General features: G+C 37.3%; 1 protein-coding gene across 1 annotated transcript in view; it reads left to right on the top strand.

The window, feature by feature from the left end:
* Positions 1-23,990, top strand: part of LOC149191913 (lysophospholipid acyltransferase 1-like) — a 161,518-nt gene that overhangs the window by 68,169 nt on the left and 69,359 nt on the right. The window contains exon 2 of the mRNA XM_089404410.1: positions 15,386-15,441. Within this exon, the coding sequence (XP_089260536.1) occupies positions 15,386-15,441 (56 nt within the window). The remainder of the gene's footprint in view (positions 1-15,385; positions 15,442-23,990) is intronic.

Genomic DNA, 23,990 nt, shown 5'->3' with positions numbered 1-23,990 from the left:
CTCATCTCGATAACCCCTGTCGCGACCTTGCGTTTGGTTTTAAGGCTAGGGAAAATGAGATGAGGCTCCGTCCTATGCCATTTGTGGAAGGGATTCGACCCTGGTTCGATCACGATGGTTCTAAGCAAGACAAGGAGGGTGTATGCCGTTCAAGCTGCACCGAGTCATTGGAAAGGAGCCAAACTCCCAAAACTTGGGCCATGAGAGGTATACTCAAACTTGAATCTGGTGGTTTTATAGTAGATCCACTGTGGGAATTATCATCACCATAGATGGAAGAAAGTGCCTCAGTAGCCTTACCTGGCTCAGGGGACTTTGTCCACTGCCTTAGCAACGAGTCAAGTGCGCCGCCATGCTACTGATAGCCATACTTACAGCTCACCCATAGGGACGACAATAGGGCATGTCAATCGCCATTTTCACGACCATACACAGAGGTTTAATTTAGCCCTTTTGTTCAGGGATCATTAAATCCCATATACTTGCAACACACATGGAATTTAACCATTCCTATGACAAGCATATGAGGAACTAAGCATTTAACAGGGCATTATCTTCTTAACAAGAGCATCCTACACTCACAATGGTATATTAGCATCTGAAAATCCCTGCATAAAAGCACAGGTGCAAATGCATATCTGCAGAGCTATTCACCAGAATTTTGAAGTCTTAAAACTCAGGGAACCATTCATCCCTCGTGAAATCAACATTAAGTTAGGCATTTATATAAACTCATGTATGAAGGCATTGCTGTAAGGTCACAGTACCCAGAGAACACGCTTCAGAATTTAAAACTTACAAACACAAGAGGATCAACCAATCTTATTATAAATAGTGCTAGATTGAGCATTCATGTTGAGATTCCCTGGCTGGAATTATTAGTGCAAAATCACAACACATAATGACATGTATCAAACACCATTTCCTTTTCATTACAGGAAGCCATACTTAGTCATGCCACCAATGCCACATTCATTTCAACAGTTCAACGAGAACTCAGTAGCAAGGAAAGCATATAAACACTTATCTTAATTTAACCCTGAAGTTGGGAAACTGAGATCGGGTCTATGACTCTCCACCTAACCGTAGACAGTTTCAACCAAGCCTTACTTGCAGCTGTCACTCCTGAGCTGAATTCCAAATCCTGAGGTGGGGTGATTCTAAGTATTTTCAGTCAGCCAACAAAGCGGAAACAGGATGTCACAAGGCCCTCACAGCCTTCAACCACGAGCTAAGCTCTTCATTACTCATACAGTTCAGGCAGAAACATAGTCATGCCAACATTTCACTATGCAGAGAACTCCAACTCACTTTTAGGAGAAGAGAGCCCACTATCAGGAAGGTTCAACAGTGGTCAAGCTGTATATGGGTGAGAAATCACTCTTTTAGGTGGTTCCATAGTGAGTTAAGTAGCAGAGTTTCAGCCCCAAGGCACTCTTGGTGGTTCAACAACTATCACAAGCACCTATATGATTCTCCCCAGTTCGACAGGTTCATAAACCACAAGCTTCCATTGGATCCTTCTACCTTACAGGCAAGCCTTGCTCTCTAAAGCCAATCACCAATAAGCCTCCTCTGAGGTTTCCACAGCTGGTGCCCCATTTTTCAGGGCTCAATCCAACATCAAGATCACTCTTCCTTTTTGGCTCTCTCTTTGTTTTCCACCCAGTGAGGCCTGTGTTTTGTTCTTTTTTTGGTGTTCGCTTCACTCTATTCGCATATCTCAGTCGAGACCTGAATGAATATCCCTCGTTTATCCCCAAAACCGATTAACTGCCTTGTTCCATTCACAACTTGTGCAACAACCCATCACTTGACAGCGCAGCCCATGCTGCTCTTATTTTTTCTTTCCTTTTCTTTGCTTGTGGTTGGGCTAAAGGACACTTGGGCCAGTCCTTCCATTTCAGTTGGATTCAATGCACAATCAGCACATAATGTTGTTTTCCACCAACCAGGTTTGTTATTAGAGAACAACCATTTACTCAAGCAACCCCCTTCCTCAAGGAATGGAATCTGTGTCCCTTTCTCAGCTATTTCAAATAATTACAATTATTTACAAGAGGGCAAAATAGTGTTAATCAGGGGATATCACACTCTGGTCCTACTATCCACTTTATTTTCTGCAACCTTTACAATATGTTTTGCTGGAATTGACTTCTGAACCACCTTTGTACTTCATTTCCTTAGAATTCCAATGATCTTAATTATGAAAGCTTCCCTTGAGCCAAAGGAGCTACCATAAAGAACAGAGGAGAGTTGGTGAGGTGACAATGGTCAACCTCCTAGTTAAACCAATCTATCATCAATTCTGTGGACTTAACAGGCCCAATAGTGATGGCTTAGGGTTTCTTGTTGGGCACATGTTATTTTAAAGCTTTTTGTTGTGGACATGCTTGTATTTTAGGAAAATGTGCTAAGGATTTTTATGCCCCTATTTCAGGGACAGTAAACATTTCCCTGACCCAGGGCATGTTCTCCAGGGCATAGGTTGTTTCCCCATGCAATACATGTTTACTATATATATATATCCCTTGTCCAGCCATTCATCCATTTCACTATAAGATTGTAGAGGCATATAATTAATGTTTAATGTGGTAATTAGGATAATATTACATAATTATACATTGGCATATATTTTCCATGGGCATGTATTAGAGTGTGTCCCTGTTTTAGGGATAGTAAACATGTCCTCAATGCAGGACACATCCTTTAGGGCATTAGTCGAGTCTTGGTGCAACACATGTTTACTATATATATATATATATGTATGTATGTATGTAGCCCTCGTTCAACCATTCATCCATGTGCAACGCTTATTTGCATCTTTTCTATATATAAGATTGTAGATGCATATATTAATCATTAATGTTTAATGTGGTCATTAAGATAATAAATAAAGAACTATATCTTGGCATATATTTTCCATGGACATGTACTAGTGTGTGTATGTGGGGCTGGGAGAGGGGGGGCTTGTGTTTTTGGCAGCGCATGTGTGTGTATTCATGTTTATGTTGCTCTTTTAGGGATAATAAACATGTCCCCAGTTGAGATCAAGTCCTCTAGGGCATGGGTTGTGTTCCCAGTCCCACGCAACATGTTTACTAAACACACAGACACATCCTTGTCCAACTATTCATCCACATGCAACAGTTGCTTACTTCATCTTTTCTCTATAAGATTGTAGATGCATATGATTAATGTTTAATGTGGTAATTAGGATATTAGATAAATAAATTTAATGTTTGAATCCTTTTTTCTCCCGTTTCCAAAAAAGGAATGATGACAAGAGAGGTCCATCTAGTCTTAACATTGGATTTTGAGAAAGCAGCAAGGTGGATTTCTGAATGCCTGTTTGAGTCCATACTCACTTGAATGTAAGTTATCTTTGAATGCAATGCCTATTTAAATTAAGCTGCATTAATATTGATGTCCAACAACCGCCAAAATATATCAATGGAGCTGTAGAACGTTGCAAGTAAAATATAAGCAAAGGGAATGCCTAATGAATCTTCAATGCGAATAGATACTATAAGTGTTAAAAAGGAAAAATATAGATATAGAAGGGAAGAGCAAAAATTAGATCAAGGACCAACGTGCAGTAAAAACAAAAGGTTGACTCTCCACCATATGGAGAAGCAATATGCCATAATTTATTGTGTTGTGTTTGTTCTCTAAGATGTTTGATATATTTGATGCTCGATATAGATATAGAAGGGGAGAGCAAAAGTTCGATCAAGGACCAACATGCAGTAAAAAATAAAGGTTGATTTTCCACCACATAGAGAAGCAATATGCCATAATTTGTTGTGCTGTATTGATGGTCTAAGATGTCTGATATTTAAACACCTATGCATATGTGTTTATTAAAATTTTGAAAGACTTGCTTCTAGTGTCATACCTGTATTGGAAAGCTCAGAGGTTTATTAGGCTTAAGAAATTTAGAAAACAGCTCATGTGAATCAGCGATGAACAAATACGAAGTTGTACGAGATGAAGGCTATTTTCTCTATGTACTCGCACTCTTGGAATGCTATCGTGCTGGATTATCTACATATCAGCGTATGCGCAAGAACTTTTAAAATTGTGATTTTTAACTGCTCCTCTATATTGTTTTGTTAATTATTTATCTGTTTTCCAAAATCTATTTAGCTTCTAAGTTGTGGGGTGATTCACATTGAAATTGAATATTAATTAAAAATTGTATTTACATAACGAAAAGACACTTTCTTTTTGTACTTAAATGGAATACAATTTCTTACAGGAAAGTTTGTGAACATTTTCCGTAAGATTTGAAGCATTTTCCTTAAAGTTCTCATCTTGTAAGTATCGAAACAATCTCAAAATTCCGAGTTGAAAGTTTCAGTTTCACAGATTTTAAACTTCAAATTTCACAATTTTTTGTTTCTTAAGCTAACAATAAGGGAATTATACTCCTTGAAGCATATGCGGTATTGTACAGTATAAAAGGAATTGTAGAGTATATATTGTTTTATGCCACTACCATATGACTATGTGAAGGGTGTTATGAATCAAGTAATGATAAGGAATTGTATAGCATATATTGTTGTATGCCACTACCATATGATCATATGTAGGGTGAAATGATATCAAGTGATGATGTTTTGACTACTGGTCAATTCTTATTTCCTAGCCATATGTAATGTCCCTAATGGGAATTTTAACAATATATACCAGAAATGAACTTGAACAGCAGAATAATCATAACCAAACACACAAACAGGCAATGGATACATAGATGGATACCCATAAAATCACTGAGCCATTTTATTAATCCACTGAAAAGAGTACATCAACATGAAGGAATAGTGGACCCTGAGCTTGTCAAGCAAGTGGAGGAAAACCCAGAAAAAGATCTCTGACCCAACTGATGAATGGCTCTAGCAATGATGTCGATGACCCAGTGAGAAGACTGCTGCAAGCTTCTACTGCAAAACTGCTCTCTCCAAAATCCAATGAAGCACTATGATATTTTCGAGTGAAATCTCCTCAAGAGTGCTGGGTTTTCGTCTAACACCCACTAGCACACCCGATGGTTTCCATCTTGGAAGTTGGGGCTACCAATGAAGTAGAGAACCGAGTTCTCGACGTCTCATACAACAAGAAATATCAAATCCAAGATGTCGCCCAATGGCCTCCTCCTCCTTTTTTATAAATTTGGTGGACCCCTCTAGAACCTCCAATTTTATTATTATTTTAATCATGGAGCACTTTTCCGTCTTTTATTTCAATTAAAATATTCTTTTTAATGTGGGAAAAGGGTTAATTGTCCACCATGCCTCCTCAGGTTACTAGAAATCACTTCTAACCATCTCGTCATGTATATCTTCTTGTTTTGGTTCCAACGAGCTATTACACTAAGGTGTTTTGCCAAGTATTTCTCCCAAAATGCCACCTTAAGCGTAATTAATTGAGTCAAGACCATTAATAACTCTGTTTTTTGAAAGTTGTCGGAATGCCATGGAACGAAAGACAAACTGTGCGGATAATGGAATATACTAAGCGAATGCCATCATACCTCATAAAAGCTTCTCAAAACCCCTCCAAAGGCCCCTGGGTTCGCCGACGACACCAACTTGCACCTGTGACCTGTCTGCCCCCGACTTTGAAAGTCCATCCTAACCATGTCATAAGGAACACTAGAAAAAGGAACATTACAAATCCTCCCGCCCCAAGATTGCTTTCCCTCAAGCAATCCAAACCTGTGGACCAATCTGGTGGCCCAATGCAACTGAGATCCAATGCCTGGATCCCATACAAACCACTGGGTGATTTTATGCCTCTGTGTCAACCCACCATGAACGAACCCCTCAATGCTCGGATCCCATACCAATCTCTGGCTGAACCTGTCATCAACAAATCCTCCTGGATCCCAATGGCACCAAGAACAAGCATCAATGCTCCTTGGCTCCTATTGTGTTGTAGCTCCGACTGTGAATGCTGCCTTATCGACTGCATACCAATTCATTACCTCTCTCCAGTCCAACACCTGACTCAATCCAATGCTAATCCCATTCTCCTGCTGCTGAGATGGAATGTTGAAGGGCCGTCGGCCTATATCCCACTGCCAACTGGGGCATGTAGCATCTGACATGTCCAGGGGTCCCCGCTCTACTATGCCTTTGAATAAGAATATCACACCATCAATAGGATACCAACTCATGATCTCTAGCCAATCCATCCCGTGGGAAGGATCAAATGCAAGGATACCTGTATATGTGATAAGTCAACTATGATGCACTGTGTCCAACTCACGCAACTCCCCCTGGTCAGTCAACAATATCTGTCGAGAAAACCCTTCCTCTCCCCTTGTAATGGGTACAAATGGCCAAACTGTGCTGCAAGCCTTATCTATGCACACTTGGAGAGGGCTGCTCCCTGAAAGTACTGCAACTTAGCCAACTCCCTGTGCATCTACCTGCACTTCATCAGTGGGTCGGCCCAAAGATGGATGCACCACCATCTCCAATGGATCCTTAGCCCCTGCCGTCTACTAGCCTCCTGCAAAACTACCCTGTCAACCTCTAACACTCCTCGAGGAAAAGTGTCTGCAAATATTGTCGTCCTGCTACTGTCTGCACATCTGTTTGCTCCTCATCAATGGTTGACCCCAAGGGTGGCTGCTTATCCTCCTCCATTATGGGCTCAATATGATCCTCCAACAAGCTCTCCCCAAGAGGCTCATTATGCATAGTATGCACATCCTCCTCCTCAACTGTCTCATGCTCCGCCATATGCTGCTCATGCTGAATTATCACTGGTGACTCATCATCCTGAATGTCTCCCATAGGGTCCATTGACTGCTCACCATACGCATCTGAATATAGATCTGGCCTGCTGTCAACAACCTTACATGACTCAAGCTCCTCAGAGGCATCATCGTATGAACCCATGGACTCGTCCAAAGAAGAGTCCTCACCCTGAAAATGAGAAGGAATCTCTTCCTGCTCTACCTTTGTCATCTCCTCAGTGTCACTCAAGCATGAGTGGTCAGGTCCCGAAGGTCCCTTTCAGACAAAGCAAAGTCCCTTCCTCCTCATCTCATTCTTACTGCATGATCCCCCAAACCTGCGCAACTCCTCCCTAGTCAATTGTCCTCGGAACAACCCAATGTTCTGCTCAACCAACTTCTTGGCTAGTTCATAAGCAACAGGTGAGACAAACTGTTCTCTTCTCCAAACGGACAACAATTGAGATTGCAACTCCCAACAAATGGCATCACGACCTGTCATACATGATGACAAGATGGACGCATATGTGTTATGACTGTGTTAGGATGAAGTTTCCTAATTCTGAAGAAGCATCAAAACATCTATAGGATAAGATCATAACACTCAAGATCAAACATGACTTCATAAGTCTTAGTAATGGACATGATTTTCAAAACCTGAAGCTTCTTCTCAAATGTAGGACCCATGGAGTTATCCAAATCTCACAAGGTTTCTACCAATAGCTTGAAAACTCTTCTCATAACATCATCATTGTAAGGAGCTATAGGTGCGGTTAGTCCCATGATGTTACTAAGACAAGATGCAACTGGAAGTCTAACCCCTTCACAAGGTTCCTCCAAGAACTTGGGGTTGTATGAGAGCAAGCATAGATGGTTTTAGCGCCCAAATTAGTTTTTTCCCTTATAACTGGTTCACTTTGGAAAGGAGTGCATCCAATTCATCCAGTTTGAAAAGGACTTTCCATGTGGTCTTCATGTGTTTCAAATCTGTTCCAAGTGCAAGGATTGTGGGTCCAATCTTTGGCTCCTTCTGCAAATCTCTTGGTTGCTCATGGTTAAGAATGGCATGGATCTCTTTTGAGAAAGGTATGTTGGCCAATTTTTATTTTATTTTGTTCTTATCTATATTGCAGCCCAAGTATTGCTTTGCTGGTTTGTGAGGTGTTTTAAAAACTCCATTAGATAGCAACTCTACTAACACCCTATATACAGTGTTACAACAACTATAAACTCAAACTCACACAACAATGATAATACATCTCTGTCTTTTCAAGCATCAACCCAACTAACTTATAGATCAAGACATATTCAGGCATCAATACAGATCTTTGCAATATAATACTCAGCCATATAACACTCTACTTAGCAAATTCATGTCATCTAAAGCACTCAGTTGTACATAGCCCTCCCTCTATGTTCTTACAACAACAATAGCAACAACATAATCAAGACTCAAACTCATCATTAGACATGAAATTCTAATGACAACATTTGCAGACATCACTACATAGGCCCTGTCATGCTAGCAGCTAAGCCAACAAATTAACAACCCCACACTCTCTCAAACATCACATGGCTTAAGCCACTGTACATGATATCAATATGAGCTCACTGTAGCATACAATCAATCTCTATCCAACAACAATTTACGTACTCAATTATTTCCTCAAAACACATACACTCTCGAGACACATACATTGACTCCCTACCCAAACTAGACTTAGTTTCAATCAAACAACATTAGAAACTCTGTACATTAGGACACCAACAACTCTGATCAGAAAAAGAAATGACCAAAAAGTTCTGTCCTGAGCATAAGAACCAAGGAGTGCACACTAGTTTTAGCACCAGATTTACCCAATGATCTGCGCACAGTATTAGCATATGTATCCAACCATACCGAAATTACATGCCACAGGTGAACGACTGCGCACTATCTCATGGTCCATCATTCCAATGTATTTACCATACTTCATTCTTAGGGATTGAATGCCTTGATTAGCGATCTGGTCAACGCATGGTAATTCGGGCAACATAGCCACCAACCACAATTCTCTGCATTTCACAGCGATCACCCTTGTTACGTCTCATCAGTCAAACATGATTTATCTATGCACGTACTCCGCTGCGATTTCGTCCACCAACGACTTGGCCTCTGACTGACAGATTTGGCTCCTTGAAATGGCGGCTCAATTCCTTAATTGTTATGAAGAGTTGCTATAACCTCCTTAACCATGATCAAGTCGAGTATCCCGTTTAACTGATGATCGACTTTCTGGATTAGTAACAATTCGATCACTGCCATATTTTTTGGTAGCTACGATCACTTGGCCTAATACTAACTTAGACTTGATTTGGTGACATGACTGCTTTACGTTCAACAACTCGAAGTTTTCAGCAGTGTGATGGATCAACAAACTTGGCCTTTCAAGATGATCGCACTCCGACAAACGTTGAGACCGACTTCAATGTGATAAATGCCACACCCAATATCATGGTTCCAGGGAATATAAGTCGTCTTCTCAAGACGTGATGTTCTTGGTCTCTAAAATAAACTCATTCACGGTCCTAAGGAATTTCGGCTTCCCAGCGGCTATAAGGAATCAACCAGAACTCGGTCTCCTGGCAACAATTGAATTTGAGGAATTCGGACCGAGAATTTTGGTGGAAAACTCGCCGCAAATCTAATCACATAATATAATCTCAGCGCCTCTGATCCTCTTTCATGATGATATTTGTCTACCAGTGACTGTATTGGGCCCTTTCCAGTTGCAACAGATTGTTCGACATACTCCAATGTCTCCTTATGTGCGTTGTTGTTGCACTGTGTTCCACGTGCTAATTAGTCACGACGAGCGGACCAATTTCATGCACATGACAATGTCAACGCACTTGTAAGCTCAAACTTAATTCATCCCACCAATCAATCTTGCTCCAATGCTTCAATCGTGCTGAACTTGGTCAACAAAATGTCCTCCACCTTGGCTGTCTTGGAACTACGGCCGTTCTTTCCCCACCTACAACAACCGTGTCAGAATTGTCTACGACACTGCGTATAACTTGGCCTCACTTAATAAAATTTTCATTGCACAAGCGAGAATCTAGGGCCCACTTCGAACACATTCATTCGATCATGCAAAATAATTTGGGCCTTGGCATCCCTCCATAAAAAAAACCCAGACGACTCTTTCAAATTTGATGGCAATCACAACGACTTCATAAATTCAGACTCTGATAAAAATATATTCGCCCCCCCCCAGATAATTTGCCTAACTCTGTAGGACTTGGAATAGTTTTTGCAGCCCCCACTTTAAAGTGATGTGCCACGATCTTTTTATTAGAACTCACACACTATTTTGGGTGACCCAGATGTTAATTTGTTGAACTTTTTATTGTGCATTCAACAATTTGTCAAAATTTTGTAGGACATTTACTGAGGAAAATTTGTCAAGCTTCTTTAGAGAATTCTTATTTTGCTTCGGGCAATGGATTTTTGGCTTCTCCGACAAACCCTCTAACGATAATATGCTACAACTGAAAACCACAGGCTGAGCCAAGACTAAAGCTCTGATACCACTATAATGTCCCTAATGGGAATTTTAACAGTATATACTAGAAATGAACTTGAACAACAGAATAATCATAAATAGACACACAACCAGGCAATTGATACACATATAGATACCCATAAAATCACTGAGCCATTTTATTAATCCAATGAAAAGAGTACATCAACATGAAGGAATAGTGGAACTCGAGCTTGCCAAGCAAGCAAAGGAAAACCTAGAAATAGATCTCTGACTCAACTGATGAATGTCTTTGGCAATGATGTTGATGGCTCGGTGAGAACACTGCTACAAACCGCTACTGCAAAATCACTCTCTCCAAACTCCAATGAAGCACTGTGAGATTTCTGAGTGAAATCTCCTTAAGAGAGTTGGGTTTTCATCCAACATCCACTAGCACACCTGAGGGTTTCTGCCCTAGGGCTACCAATGAAGTAGAGAACCGAGTTCTCAACCTCATACAACAAGAAATATCAAATCCAAGATGTCCCCCAATGGCCACCTCCTCCTCTTTTATAATTTTATGGACCCCTCTAGAACCTCCAATTTTATTGCTATTTTAAATCATGGAGCACTTTTCCCTCTTTTATTTCAATTAAAATATTCTTTTTTAATGTGGGAAAATGGTAAATTGGCCACCATGCCTCCTCAGGTCACTGGAAATCACTTCTAACCATCTTGTTTTGTAGATCTTCTCGTTTTGATTCCAACGAGCTATTACTCTAAGGTGTTTTGCCAAGTGTTCCTCTCGAAATGCCACCTTAAGTGTAAATATTTGAGTCAAGACCATTAATAACTCTGTTTTTTGAAAGTTGTCGGAATGCCACAGAATGAAAGACAAACTATGCAAATGATGGAATATACTAAGCAAATGCCATCAGACCTCATAAAAACTCCTCGAAACCCTTCCAAAGGCCCCTGGGCCAACTGATGACACCAACCTGCACCCGTGACCTGCCTGCCCCTGACTCTGAAAGTCCATCCTAACCATGTCATAAGGAACACCAGAAAAGGAATATTACACCATATGACAATATTTAAGTAAAAAGATTGTTAGCTGAATGTTTGGAGAGAGGTGATCAAGAGAAGAGTCATAGAAGATGAATATTGATAAAGCTTTTCACAAGGAACTATAGAAGAAGTTGAGACTTTGCGATATAGATTGATTTTTGTATTATCTTGCAATCTATTGTTCAATTGAGTTATGTATCATATTGTAATCTTTATAGGTGTGGTATTTACTATTTATATCCTTTGCATTTTGATGATTATTTTGTTGCATATAAGCATGCCTTTTTATTTTGTCTCATTGTGCTAAGACGCGCTCGTCCACCTGATTTAATATATAAAATTCTTGCACAAATCGTAAACTTTTTACATAAAAGTTTACGATTTGTGCAAGAATTTTATATGTTAAATAAGGTATATTTAAAATTTTCAAAATAATTTCACAAAAAAATTAATTAATAAAATAAAATTAATAATTATAAATAATTTATAAATTAAAAAATATAATAATAAACATTTTGACAATTAAAAGATTGAAATTAAATTATTTTTATAATAATATGTTTGTATGTAAAATAGTCCATGATATGTTTATTATATGTTGTAGTGTCCGTAAATGAGTGTAAACATTTTAATGTTTATTCAATAAAAAATTAGGATAGGGGAGATGTTGTAGTGTTTGTAAATGGGTGTAAACATTTTAATGTTGTTCAATACAAATTTAGGATAGAGGAGATGTTGTAGTGTTTGTAAATGAGTGTAAACATTTAAATGTGGATTCAATAAAAATTTCTTTCAAAAGATTTCTTCCGCCCATATTAGGTTTAGAATTCCATGTGACAAATTCTTTATATCACATGGATTAATATAAACAAATAAATATATAGTCATGTAAATAACTATCTACGCCACATACTTACTAGGAGTTACTACCCACCATTATTTATGCATTTCTTAGCACAAAAATAGATAGAAGTAAAAATTTGATGGTTGCTTCACTTAACATTTATTTTAACAATAAAAATTTTATATATAAAATACATATAAGATAAAATAATAATTATTGATTATTTATTAATTTATATAATTAAAGTACAAAGAAATGATGATTCACATTTATGAATATATATATGAATGATTACATTACATAATGATTATTTTATAACTATTATCATGCTATAATTATTTAATATAAGCTAGATATCTTACATGATATTAAGTTAGATATCTTATATCCTATTAAGTTATTTAAGTGAGATAAGATTGTTGTATGTTTTGGAGATGAAGGTGATGCTTCTGTCATGGAATTTATGAAGAGTTTGTCAGCAATAAACTTCAAAGTGGTAGAAAAAGAGGTGAAAGTTGCCGTTGAGGACCCATTTAGACATTTTTATTCAATTTGCCCTCACTGTAACTTGAGAGATGGGTGTAAGCTTACGTATATGAATAATATAAAGAGTTTTAATATAATATTGAATTTAATATATAATAATATATTTTGATGCATTAGGCTAGAGAGCTTTAATAGAACATAATATAATACTACAATACAAAATATTAATATTATAATATTATATTATAGTAGGGGTGGCAGGGAGGGGTTCTTTATGGCCTCAGAGAAATCAAAGTTTTAGAGTATTCATGGGGCTTGCGAAAGATGAAAAATAAGCAGGCATAAGCCTATGGTTTACTCCAAGGCATTCTTCTCACTAAAGAATTTCAGGTCTCTTCTCTCATTGTGGTGGGTGACTCCCTTTTAATAATGCACTATTTGGTCAAAGGAGCTTCCCCTAGAGACAAAGTTCCAAATAATTTCCTGAATCAGATTAAGAAGGTATCAAAAGTATCCCAACGATGAGTTTCAAGCACATTGTAAGGGATACTAAGTAGGAAGCAGATTGATGTTCTAACCAAAGTTGCAATTTGAAGTTTGGAGAGTTGATGGTTAATGGTTAATCAAGACCATCCTCCATCCCTTAGTGGATTAGGCATGAATCCTATGTTCATGATACAACATAATGAACAAACTGCCTCTTCCTCCATAGCTATTGAGCTTTGGCTAGAAGCTAGTGGCAAATTGAATAAACATGAGGAATAAATCAAACTCCTCCATCAATAGGTTGAAGAATTGAGATCTCTGGTCAATAGTTTGGTCTTAAATATGAAAGCTTCAGCCAATTCCAACAACTCTAGCGTCAAGTGTTTAGACCTGAAAGATCTAGTGGAACTGGGAAAATATGTTGTAATCAAGGATTATGATTTGAAGTAGGCTATATGTACTGCAAGTTTTGTTTAATTTTGGGGCTCTGTTGGAAGGTATTCACCTCCAAAGACCTGTATATGCTTAGTATCAGTGGTATTCCTCTTCAGAGGGTAATTTTGGTTGAGGCGGCTTTAGATGATACTGAAGATGGAAGAAAATTATAATATAACTCCTTATGTACAGTTGTGATCTAGGCACAAATTTTGCAATTAATACAAATATTCTCATTCAGAAAAAATAATATTATATTAGACATAGTGTTATAAAATTATAATGTTAAACATAATAATATAATGTCTAAAACTAAAATATTATACAGTATTTAACATAATACTATATAATATTATGCGATATTATATAATATTAAACGTTATTAACCATAGAAATGAACAATGAAGAGCCTAGATCCATCTTAAATAGAAATGAACAAGAGAGAGCAAGTCAATAGAGAAAAGCATAAGAAATGGAAGTTACTGAGGAGTGTCAACAACAAAGTGAGAAGCAAAATGTAGATCAACAAAGAAAGTCACAACAAATGACAACTGAACAATAACAAGAACAGATGAAGGAAAAAATTGAATGATAAAAAGCATATCAAAGAGCATATCAACAAAGAAGGGCACAACAAATCACAGTTGGATAGTGTCAAGAGTAAAGAATACAAGAAAATTCACAACAAAGGGGAATTGACAAAAAAGGGCCGAGTATATGATAATTGAAGAACATGAAAAATATGGAAAACAAAAAGATGAATAACAAAGAACATATCGACAAAGAAAACAATATTCAACTAAATCAAACATAGTACAAAATGAAAAAGAAAATCCTGTAAAAAAATGTTTAAAAGATATTTATGACCAAGCTCAAGCTGTAACTCTCACTGACATGAATATTGTACATCAAAAATTTTGTGACAGGATTTATCGATTATATCAAGTTCAAATATGTCATTTGTGCGAGGAGTCATATGCTGGAATTCAGGTGTTTAATTTAAATACAGGCCTCAGTTGCATGAGATGAAGAAGAGAAGGAGATCGTCAGATCAATCTTAGACATATTAACATATTTAAAATGATTAGATTAACCATATGTTAGGCAAATTTTGTGTGGCTCCGCATGATTGAAACTAGCCTAGATCCATCTTAACTCCAGATCTATCAAACATTGGGAGGGATCAAATTTCTCAAGGTGCAAACCCTTCCCTCAAATTTTACACTCAAAAAGGGGTTTGCAATTCAGAGTTGAATTTTAGAATTTTGTTAAACAAACAAGTTATTACTATTTTCCCAAGCAATTAGTCTTACATCATATGATGTTTTTTTAAGACCGTGCTAGCTTTGAAACATTTGGAGGGATTTTCACTTCTGTGTATTGGTCAACATCATTTTCTGGCATGATTGAATCAAAATCGAATGCCTTTACGAGGAATGAATAACGTTTATTTTTCACAAGTAGCATGTTCCCTTTTCTTGGAATTTAAAGGTCCCTTATAATGCATCCAATATTTCTGAGAATTTTAGCTATTATAGAGATCGCGTGGATCATTTCATCTGATGTATCTTTTTCATGGACTTTCTCCAAATGACCTACTTTTTTCACTTGTTCGGATTTAATACAATTATCTTATCTTATCTCCAATCAATTTCTATGTTTTTCTCTTTTCCTAGAGTTTTTCTCTTAAAAATTCTTGGTGATGAAATCAGCTGAATTATTTTCTTGATTTCAGCGATTTGTAATGACTAATTATGGTAGTAATTGATTTTGATTTCTGAATTGCACTTTTGTTGTTGGTGGGTGTAGCCATGTTTATTATATGAGTGGTGATGCTTGGAAAGAAGGAGGCATAGATGCAACTGGTAAGAGTAAAATGTAAACGCTTGTTTTAATTGAATGTGATGTACATCTTTTTGTTGTTAGAAGGAGCTCATTGGAATATACACATATTCACTAATAGAAGCATATGAACAAAAATGACTGGAGAAATTTTTCATTAATTTAGAACGCTTTTTCCAAAGAAGATTAAAGGTCCCACTGAGAAATCTTGCAATAATCGGAAAATGTATTTGATCTTAGTGTACGTACATTAGGATATTGTGCAATACACAGAAGCTATGATTTGACTTTATAGTTAACCCAACATTGCAACTTAACCCTCACTATTTTGGAAAACAACCTAAAATATAGGAATTGATTAAATCTCATATCTACTTAATGTTCTATGTGATTACCATATGTGCTACTGCAAACCACATAATTGTTCATTGACCCTTACTCTATCCTCATTCCAGCAATCCTAGGATATATTTATATCAAGCTTTTTTTCTCTCGTATGCCAATATGAAGCTTTCTTTGCTAAGTACCTCCAGTTGGAAATATTTTATTGTTGATTGGATTCTTATAATATTTGTCCACCCTTATCAAGTATAAATTCTTACTTCCAGGAACCTGGGTAAAGATACCCAGTAGAATGGCCGCTAAGCTACCTCTTCACAGATACGTGCAACAGGTTACCTTGCCTTCAAGCTGAAATCAAACGGTCGGGGGATCTTCAGTAGTGAAAGAGCTAGATCATCCGTCTCAAGCGACCACATTTGGAGGACTTCTAGATTTGAAGGCTGATCTGGCATTGCAGATTACGGCTAGAATTGATGTTTCTAGGCAAGATGTGGTATTTTTGAAGATTGGATCTAGTATTGATTTGTTAGTTCTCCTTGCTTCTGTTGGGTTGGAGGGTTGTAGTAGTCAATCCTTGGTGCTTTGATGTATTACTTGATGTAAACTTGGTGACTTTAAAAGTGTAATTGTAATATAAGAATAACCCCCTCCCAAAGGATATAACTATATTTGAATTTGTGACAGTATTGCTTTTGACACGAGACATAGACATCATATCATCATCCTTGTGTAGTAGAAGAACATATTCTAGTTGCTCTCCTTGCCATTGACTTGATAGGGTCTAGTGAATTTAATATTTAGGTGATATCCTTTCTTTCCTTGTATGTTTTAGGAAGAAAAATTTTGCATGTAAGCTACTAGGGTTCATGGGTGTGTTAATGTGTGTGTTTTTAAATATAATACTCTTATATTCTTATATGTAATTTAATATTTACATATTTCTTCCTCAAAAATAAGGCTAACGATTTGAGAAGAGAACTGCTAATTTTTGGACCAGTGTAGTTTGACTTGGCTACCTATTAGTTTTGCCAAGTCTTGGCTTGGGTGAATACTTGCCTGACTCATTATTGAAACTCGCTGCCTGCCAGACTCGTGGGAAACTCACCACACTCATCAAAACTCACTGCAAACTTGCTATCTATATATATATATTACTATATCCCGAGTCTTTGCCAAGTCACTGAATCATACCGAGTCTCAGCTCAGTAAAGTCCTTCTGGAATCTGAGTATGACAACATTGTTTTGGACCAGTCCTTATATCAGTAATAATATGCTTTGTAAGATGAGGGATTCCTTTTAAAAGATTGAATTTCTAGCCACCCACTATGTGTAAATTTTAAAATGCAAATAATACTAATGGCGTCAACAAGAGAGTTGTGAGACAGTGAATGGACACTAAAATTTTATTTAAAGATGATGTTTTTTTTTAAATACTTATATTAAACTAATAGTACAAAGGGAAGAAACATGGAAGAGTATATACAATGGGTAGAGGAGAAAAACAGATATTTTTCAAAGCTACTAGAAATCAAATTAGCATAGGCTAAAGCATCACAACTCTAGGCATCCCTGATTAGGAGATAGCCCCTAGCATGGAGCTGGTAGTGGTTACATACCTCTTCCTGCCAATGCCTACAAACTAACAACTATTCCCATTGGCAAAAATAAAATTATGCCATTTCCAGATTGAGAACAGAAACAATTCTGAGGCGGTTCCACAATTCCATAATGGTTGAAAGAACTAAATGTTTGGAGTCACCCTGTAGTGCTACCCTCCAATGGATAACACCCTGAAGAAGAAAATAAACCTGCATCCGAACATCCTTCAAATATTGCATGCGACTCTGACATTCCCACAAAATGTGCTTCAAAATTTTTGTTTTACTGCAAATCTGGCTTTGCGCATTTGTGAAAACACTTTTTTCTGGACATGATTTTGTTTGCAGACCCTTGTGACCAGCAAAGAAAAAGCTCATAATTTGTAGAGTAGGCAAAACGACCACACCTTATGCAATCGTTGTAACTGGTATCCACTTGGTCTTTGCATATGAAGATTCAAGAAGTCCATCTATCATTAAAGATTGGGGCTTGTTAAGGGTTCCAAGTTGTATATTGTCACCCATACAGTCTTTCTCCACATACAAGTTACAAGCATAGTTTTAAAAACCAAAACCAGGTTTTGAACCAGCCACCTATCTAACTGGGATTCAAACTGGAACTGGATCAAACTGGATTGAACCAGATTCAATGAACTGGATTTGAAAAAAATACACAAAATAATCAAATTTTTAATGGAAGAATTTATTTGTCAGATTTTAAACCATGATTCTAAACCATTAGAGACAAAATATGCAAAGTTTGCTCATTTGTATACGATGTAAGGGTCAATATGTTAAAATGGCATAGAGCACAATACCAATGTTGCGAAAATTGCGATTGGGATTAAATCGGCGAGGGGAAAAAATCGGAAAAAATCATAAAAATTGAGAAAAAACCGGTAAAAATCGGGAAAAAATCGTAAAATACAAAAATATTCATTTTTTTCAATTTTTTTAATATCTAAAGCGTCTACAACATAAAATAAATACATTGACACATAAATATGATAAAATAACTAATATATAAAATGTGTAATATCATTTTTAGTGCTACATCACGCATAACAATGATCATGTCCCGAATAGTAAGTCCAGACTCCTGAGTCCCAACTCAGCTTCAGAATATCAACAAAAAATATAATAATGTATCTCATATCATGAGTCATAATGTCATATACAATGAAATGAACCAAATAACTAATACTACTGATTTCCTCTACCCCTCTTGCGAGAAAATGCAATAGCTTTTGCTTTCCCTCTAGATGTAGATGCCGGTGGAGTTGGCAGTGGACTCTGCTGTGCTCTAGAAGCTGAAGAATTAGGAGCTACAGGAGGTAGACCACGTTCTCTTCTGGTGGCAAGGGTAGCCTGGGTAGGTGGTGTCACTTCCTCCTCCTACTCCTCCCCCTCTACGCCTTCCACTACCTCCTGCTCTAACCAATCATCGATAGACTCCATGAGAGGCCTCTTGGCCTCAACCCTTCATGCAGCAATGGTGTCAATCCCATCCAATGAGATGGTTTCCATATCAGGTATCCTCTCAAGTTGCCTCACCCACAATCGAAGATTGTAGTAGACGTAGACCTTGTCATTAAGTCGCTGGGACTCCAACCTGTACAAAGATCATAAAATAATAATTATAAAAAAAATATTATTTAATGAATACAAAAAATTAATTGGAAATTTGGAATATTTTAAGTTTTAAGTTTACCCCGTTGCGCTACTTGTCGTGTATTTTTTCAAATACACTCCAATTGCACTCACATTCTGAGGAGCTACATGTTTGGCTGAGGATTCGAATGGCAAACTTTCGCAGATGGGGTACTTTGGCACCATAGCGAGTCCACCATGCATCTACAACAAAATTACAAATAAGATAAACATAAGAAAAAAATGAAATTTGAAAGTTGAAGCAAAGTATGAAGTTATGAACTTGAAGAGACAATGAAATTTGAAACAAACTAAAAAATACCTGGCATTTTAGTCTTCCTATCAACCATAGCCATCTCAAAGCTAAATGTGCCACCTGCCATCCTGTATATCTCCATTTCTTTGGAGATTTCTGCACGTTCTGCTGGAGATCACACCATCCTCTGAACACAGGTTAAGAATCCATCCATGATCTCAGCATCAAATAAGAACCCACATGGGTAAGAAAATGTGGGGTTCAGGTAGATCCCTGCAGCATGAATGGGACGATGGAGTGTGTTGTTCTATCGTTCATCAATCACTTCCCATAGGAGGAGTTGTTTCTGAAACCCCTCATCTCCCTTATCATCATAGTAGGCTCGAATGGATTTTTTGGCCCTGTCCATGGCCTCATACAAATAGCCCTTGCGGGTTTCTCACCATCAACTAATCGAAGAACCTTACCAAAGGTTCAGTAACACTGCACACCTCCTGCACTCCTGACCAGAAGTTTTCCTGGTATGAAACTAATCTGCATATGGCCTCTCCCTCTGGTTTGCGGCTAAATGTCAAAGCACGCCACTCATATGAAAGAAACATTCTCTTCACATCCCACATAGAATTCAAGAGGGATTGAAGAGATATGAAACTGGTGGCAAACCGTGTAATGGCGGGGCACACCAACTCCTTATTGTTGGTGAATTTTCTCATCAAGCTAAGCACAAATGCATGATTATATATAAATTTTGTAATGCTTTTTGATGAGTCAACAATATCTTTGACAAAACAAATTTTTCCTATTCCCTCGAACATCAAATCAATACAATGTGCAGCACAAGGTGTCCAAAATAAAGTAGGATGCCTTTCCATAAGTATCTTACCAACAACAACATAATTTGCAGCATTGTCCGTTATGACTTGGACAACATGTTCTGCACCCACCTCCAAAATAAACACATCCAGCAAATCACATAATAATTTTGCATCTTTGATATGTGAAGATGCATCAACGGATTTCATAAGGGGACAATTAACCAAGAAGTTTACAAGGGTTCTCCCCTTTTGGTCGGTCCAACCATTTGACATCATAGTGCATCCTGTTTGTGCCCATGATGCCCTAAACTCCTCCAATCTTTTGGTGCAGTCAACCTTTTCATCTTGAAGAATTCGGCCTCTAAAGTCTTCATAAGAAGGGATTTTGTACCCTGGGCCAACAATTGCAATAGCATCAACAGTAGGCTGGAAAAATGGATTATTCCTTGCAACGTTGAAAGGAATATCACTACAAAGGAGAAACTTGTCCAACAACTTGTCAGCATGTTCTTTCTACTTTTTTTTTAAGCATTGAAGTGATAGATGGTTGTGAACCAACTGTGTTTCTAGGAACAAAAAATGATGAGGTAGCTATAGGGTTGGTTGTAGACATTGATGCTGAAGTAGAACCGATGCCATTTCCATATTCACATCCTAACACACTCCTTGCTAGTTGCTTCTTCATATCTGCTTTGGTCACTTTGTCTTGCTTCAATTCTTCCAATGATCTCATGGCTCTTCGGATGATTTTCGCATTTTTATTGGTGCAAGACCCTACATCACGTCTAGGGATTTGTGCAAGGTGATACATCAATCTATAAATCCCCCCTGACATATGTTGCCCACATAACTTGCAAGACAAGTTTATTCTATCAAACCCTCCATTAGCTTCACAAAATTCCAACAGAGGGTCCAATTTCCTTGGCATGTTTGTAACTTGGTTGACCTCTTGAGTTTTAATGTAAGATGAAGTTTGAAGTTGAACCTATGGCACAATAAGAATTGCAAGTTAAAAAAAAAAAAAAAAATTACATACATGACACAACACATTGAATTTTTGACAAACAAAAAAAAACCTCAATTCAATCCAACAATAGAAAAAATGCACATTCAAACCCAATAAAAAATGATGCAAGAAAATAGAGCACAAGAAAAAATTAAACTAATAAATCTAACGGTCAAGTTTTTGCATTTTTGACCAAAATGAACCCTCTCCATTCTATGCAACAAAAATGAAAAAAAACACCTTCAAATCCACTCAAAAATCATTGATAATCAATGGGTTATAGAAACCCAAGCAAAAACAAGAAAAAAAACCAAAGCAAAATGGCCAAATTTGGTGCCCATACCTAGAAACCACGGTTTGTCGAAGAAATTTGGTCCAAACATGAAGTTCTTTTGCTTGGGATGCTAAAATTTCCCATTTTTTTCCTCCTCCGCCCTAGTAGACGCCTTCCTCTCCTCCTCAGCTCTCAAACAAGTTCGTTGTCTGCTAAAAATGAGAAATAAAACTCATCAATTTGCTTATAAAACGTGCTGTCCTGGAGGGTTGCGATTTTTTCCGTTCGAATCGCGATTTATTGGACAAAATCGTGATTTTTTTAGCGATTTTTTCGAAAAAAAACTTTGTAAAAATCGGGCGATAATATGAGTCAAAAAATCGCGATTTTCGCAATACATATCAACAACAAAATACATAATCAATGTGGCTCTAAGTGGCCTCTAGAGTAAAAAACAAGTGTTACAAGTTATTGGGCCATTGGCCTACTACAAATCACTGATCAACATGATCAGTCATCAAACTCATCACTGATTCAACGCTACTAGAAATGGTATAATCAACAAGAGTTGCATAAACATCATCTAGCTCAAAGTCTTCAAAATTGGATTCCTCAACCTTATAATATGGTAGAGATTGAAAAAACTTAATATACCTAACCATCGATTTTGGTTCGAGTGAAGGGTACATTTTTGTTAAGACCATGGTAGAGGAGTTCAACAATTAATACCACTAACGTCAACAAGTTCAACAATCAATACCACCAACATCAAGTTACATAAAGGGCTTCATGCTTTTGATCAAATGCCAATCCCATACCCTTACACATGATAGAAACATATGGAAACATTGCAATCCCCAAATCGTGGAATCCTGAAAACTGTAAGTCTGCTGGATTTTTAGTGAAATCTAAAATTCCAGTTTCTACATGTGAAGTTCAATGAGGTTGGAACCACTCTCAAACATCTTGAAACAATTGTTGGTAATGAAAATGGAAGACAAAGGAAATGTTACTTTTACTTTAAGAATATAACATTACCATTGATTGCCAACGTTGCTAGTGTTGAGTTAGGTCTTTTGTTTAGGTTTAGGGTTTTGGATGGAGAGGGTTGGTTTTATGGTTAAGGGGGGCTATTATGAGAGGAAAACAACCCCTGGTTTCAATTTTCCTCCAAAATCACCTGAAAAAACCCCACTGGGGGTCCCAGTCTCCTGAACACGTGCGAGATCTAATCAGGCTGATTAGGTACCAAACCAACACTCCAACCGGGTTTTTCTACTGCTTTGTTACCTGGGCCTATCTGACCGGCCGGTTTGCCCAGTTTCTGGTTCAGACTGGCTGGTTTTTAAAACTATGCTTACAAGTTAGCGCTTGCAAACCAGAATGGGGAATCATTATGCAATCTAGAGGTGAAATATGAGCCTTAAAGACCAAGGGACACTGCTTATCTGCTTTAAAAATTTGCTGTAATATAAAATATCCAACCTGTAATCTACATTAAAATACACAAAACAGCAAGCAGGAATGCAGATTTACACCTAAGGATGAATTCATCCTTGAGAACATGTAAATGTGCTGCTAGGACATGAAAAGGTTGCCGTAAAAAGTGAATATCTGCATATGGAAATGCGAAAAACAGCAAGTCTAAAAATGGAAATTATGAATGATAATTGCAGTGCCTTGAATCCTATGGGTTATGGAGTTAGAAAATTAAGAAGCAAGGTTGCACGAAACGGGGAAACGGGTACGAGTTTCCGAAACGGGAAGCGATACGAAACGCGACCTCCCCAAATTTTGGAAACAGGGAAACGCGAATATATATATATATATATATATATATATATATATATATATTAGGAATTTAAGAAATATGTGCAATCATAAAGCATATATGATACATTCTAATTTATTACATTATGATAAAATTGTCAATTGTCAATGCATAGAATAAGTATCTAAATTTACATCACATTTACTCATGAATAATCACATAATGAAAATAGAAATATCCAAAATCAGCCACGAGAAATTTCTAATTTTTTGTCTCGTGGTTGATTGGGAGTCTCCTCCTACATAGTCGAATGACCTTAGTGCTCTTGATTAAATACAAGTTTCATACCCTAGTACCCTACATTCTCTTGATTATTGGGAGTCTCCCCTGCATAGAGGGCTTTGTTCTCTCGATTAAATACAAGTTCCATACCCTAGTACATGATAAAATCCAATGGAAACATTGAAATCCCCCCAATCCTGAAATCCTGAAAAACAGATAAGTCTGCTGGATTTTGAGTAAGATCTAAAATTCTACTTTCTCCATATGAAATCCAATGACGGCGAAACCACTCTCAAACATCCTGAGTCATTTCATGGTAATGTTAAAAATTTAAGTAAAACGATGAAAATGAAAAATAAAGGAGAATATCACTTTTACTTTAAGAATTTAACATTACCATGAACTGCATATCAACACTAGGGCAAACAAATGTAAGAGATCTACATTAGAAAAAAAAAATTAAAAAACAAATGTTTTTTTGGGGGAAACGTGGCCGTACGGCCGGAAACGCGTTTCCAGGCCGTACGGTACGGGGAAAACTGTTTCGTTTCGTTTCCCCTGGCGAAACGCCCCCTAG

The sequence above is a fragment of the Pinus tabuliformis genome, chromosome 2_2 (assembly GCF_031772625.1).
Source record: "Pinus tabuliformis cultivar Carrire ecotype Pingquan chromosome 2_2, CPIR1, whole genome shotgun sequence".
Taxonomy (NCBI): domain Eukaryota; kingdom Viridiplantae; phylum Streptophyta; class Pinopsida; order Pinales; family Pinaceae; genus Pinus; species Pinus tabuliformis.
The sequence above is the reverse complement of the archived record's forward strand: the minus strand, read 5'-3'. Positions and strand labels throughout refer to the sequence as shown.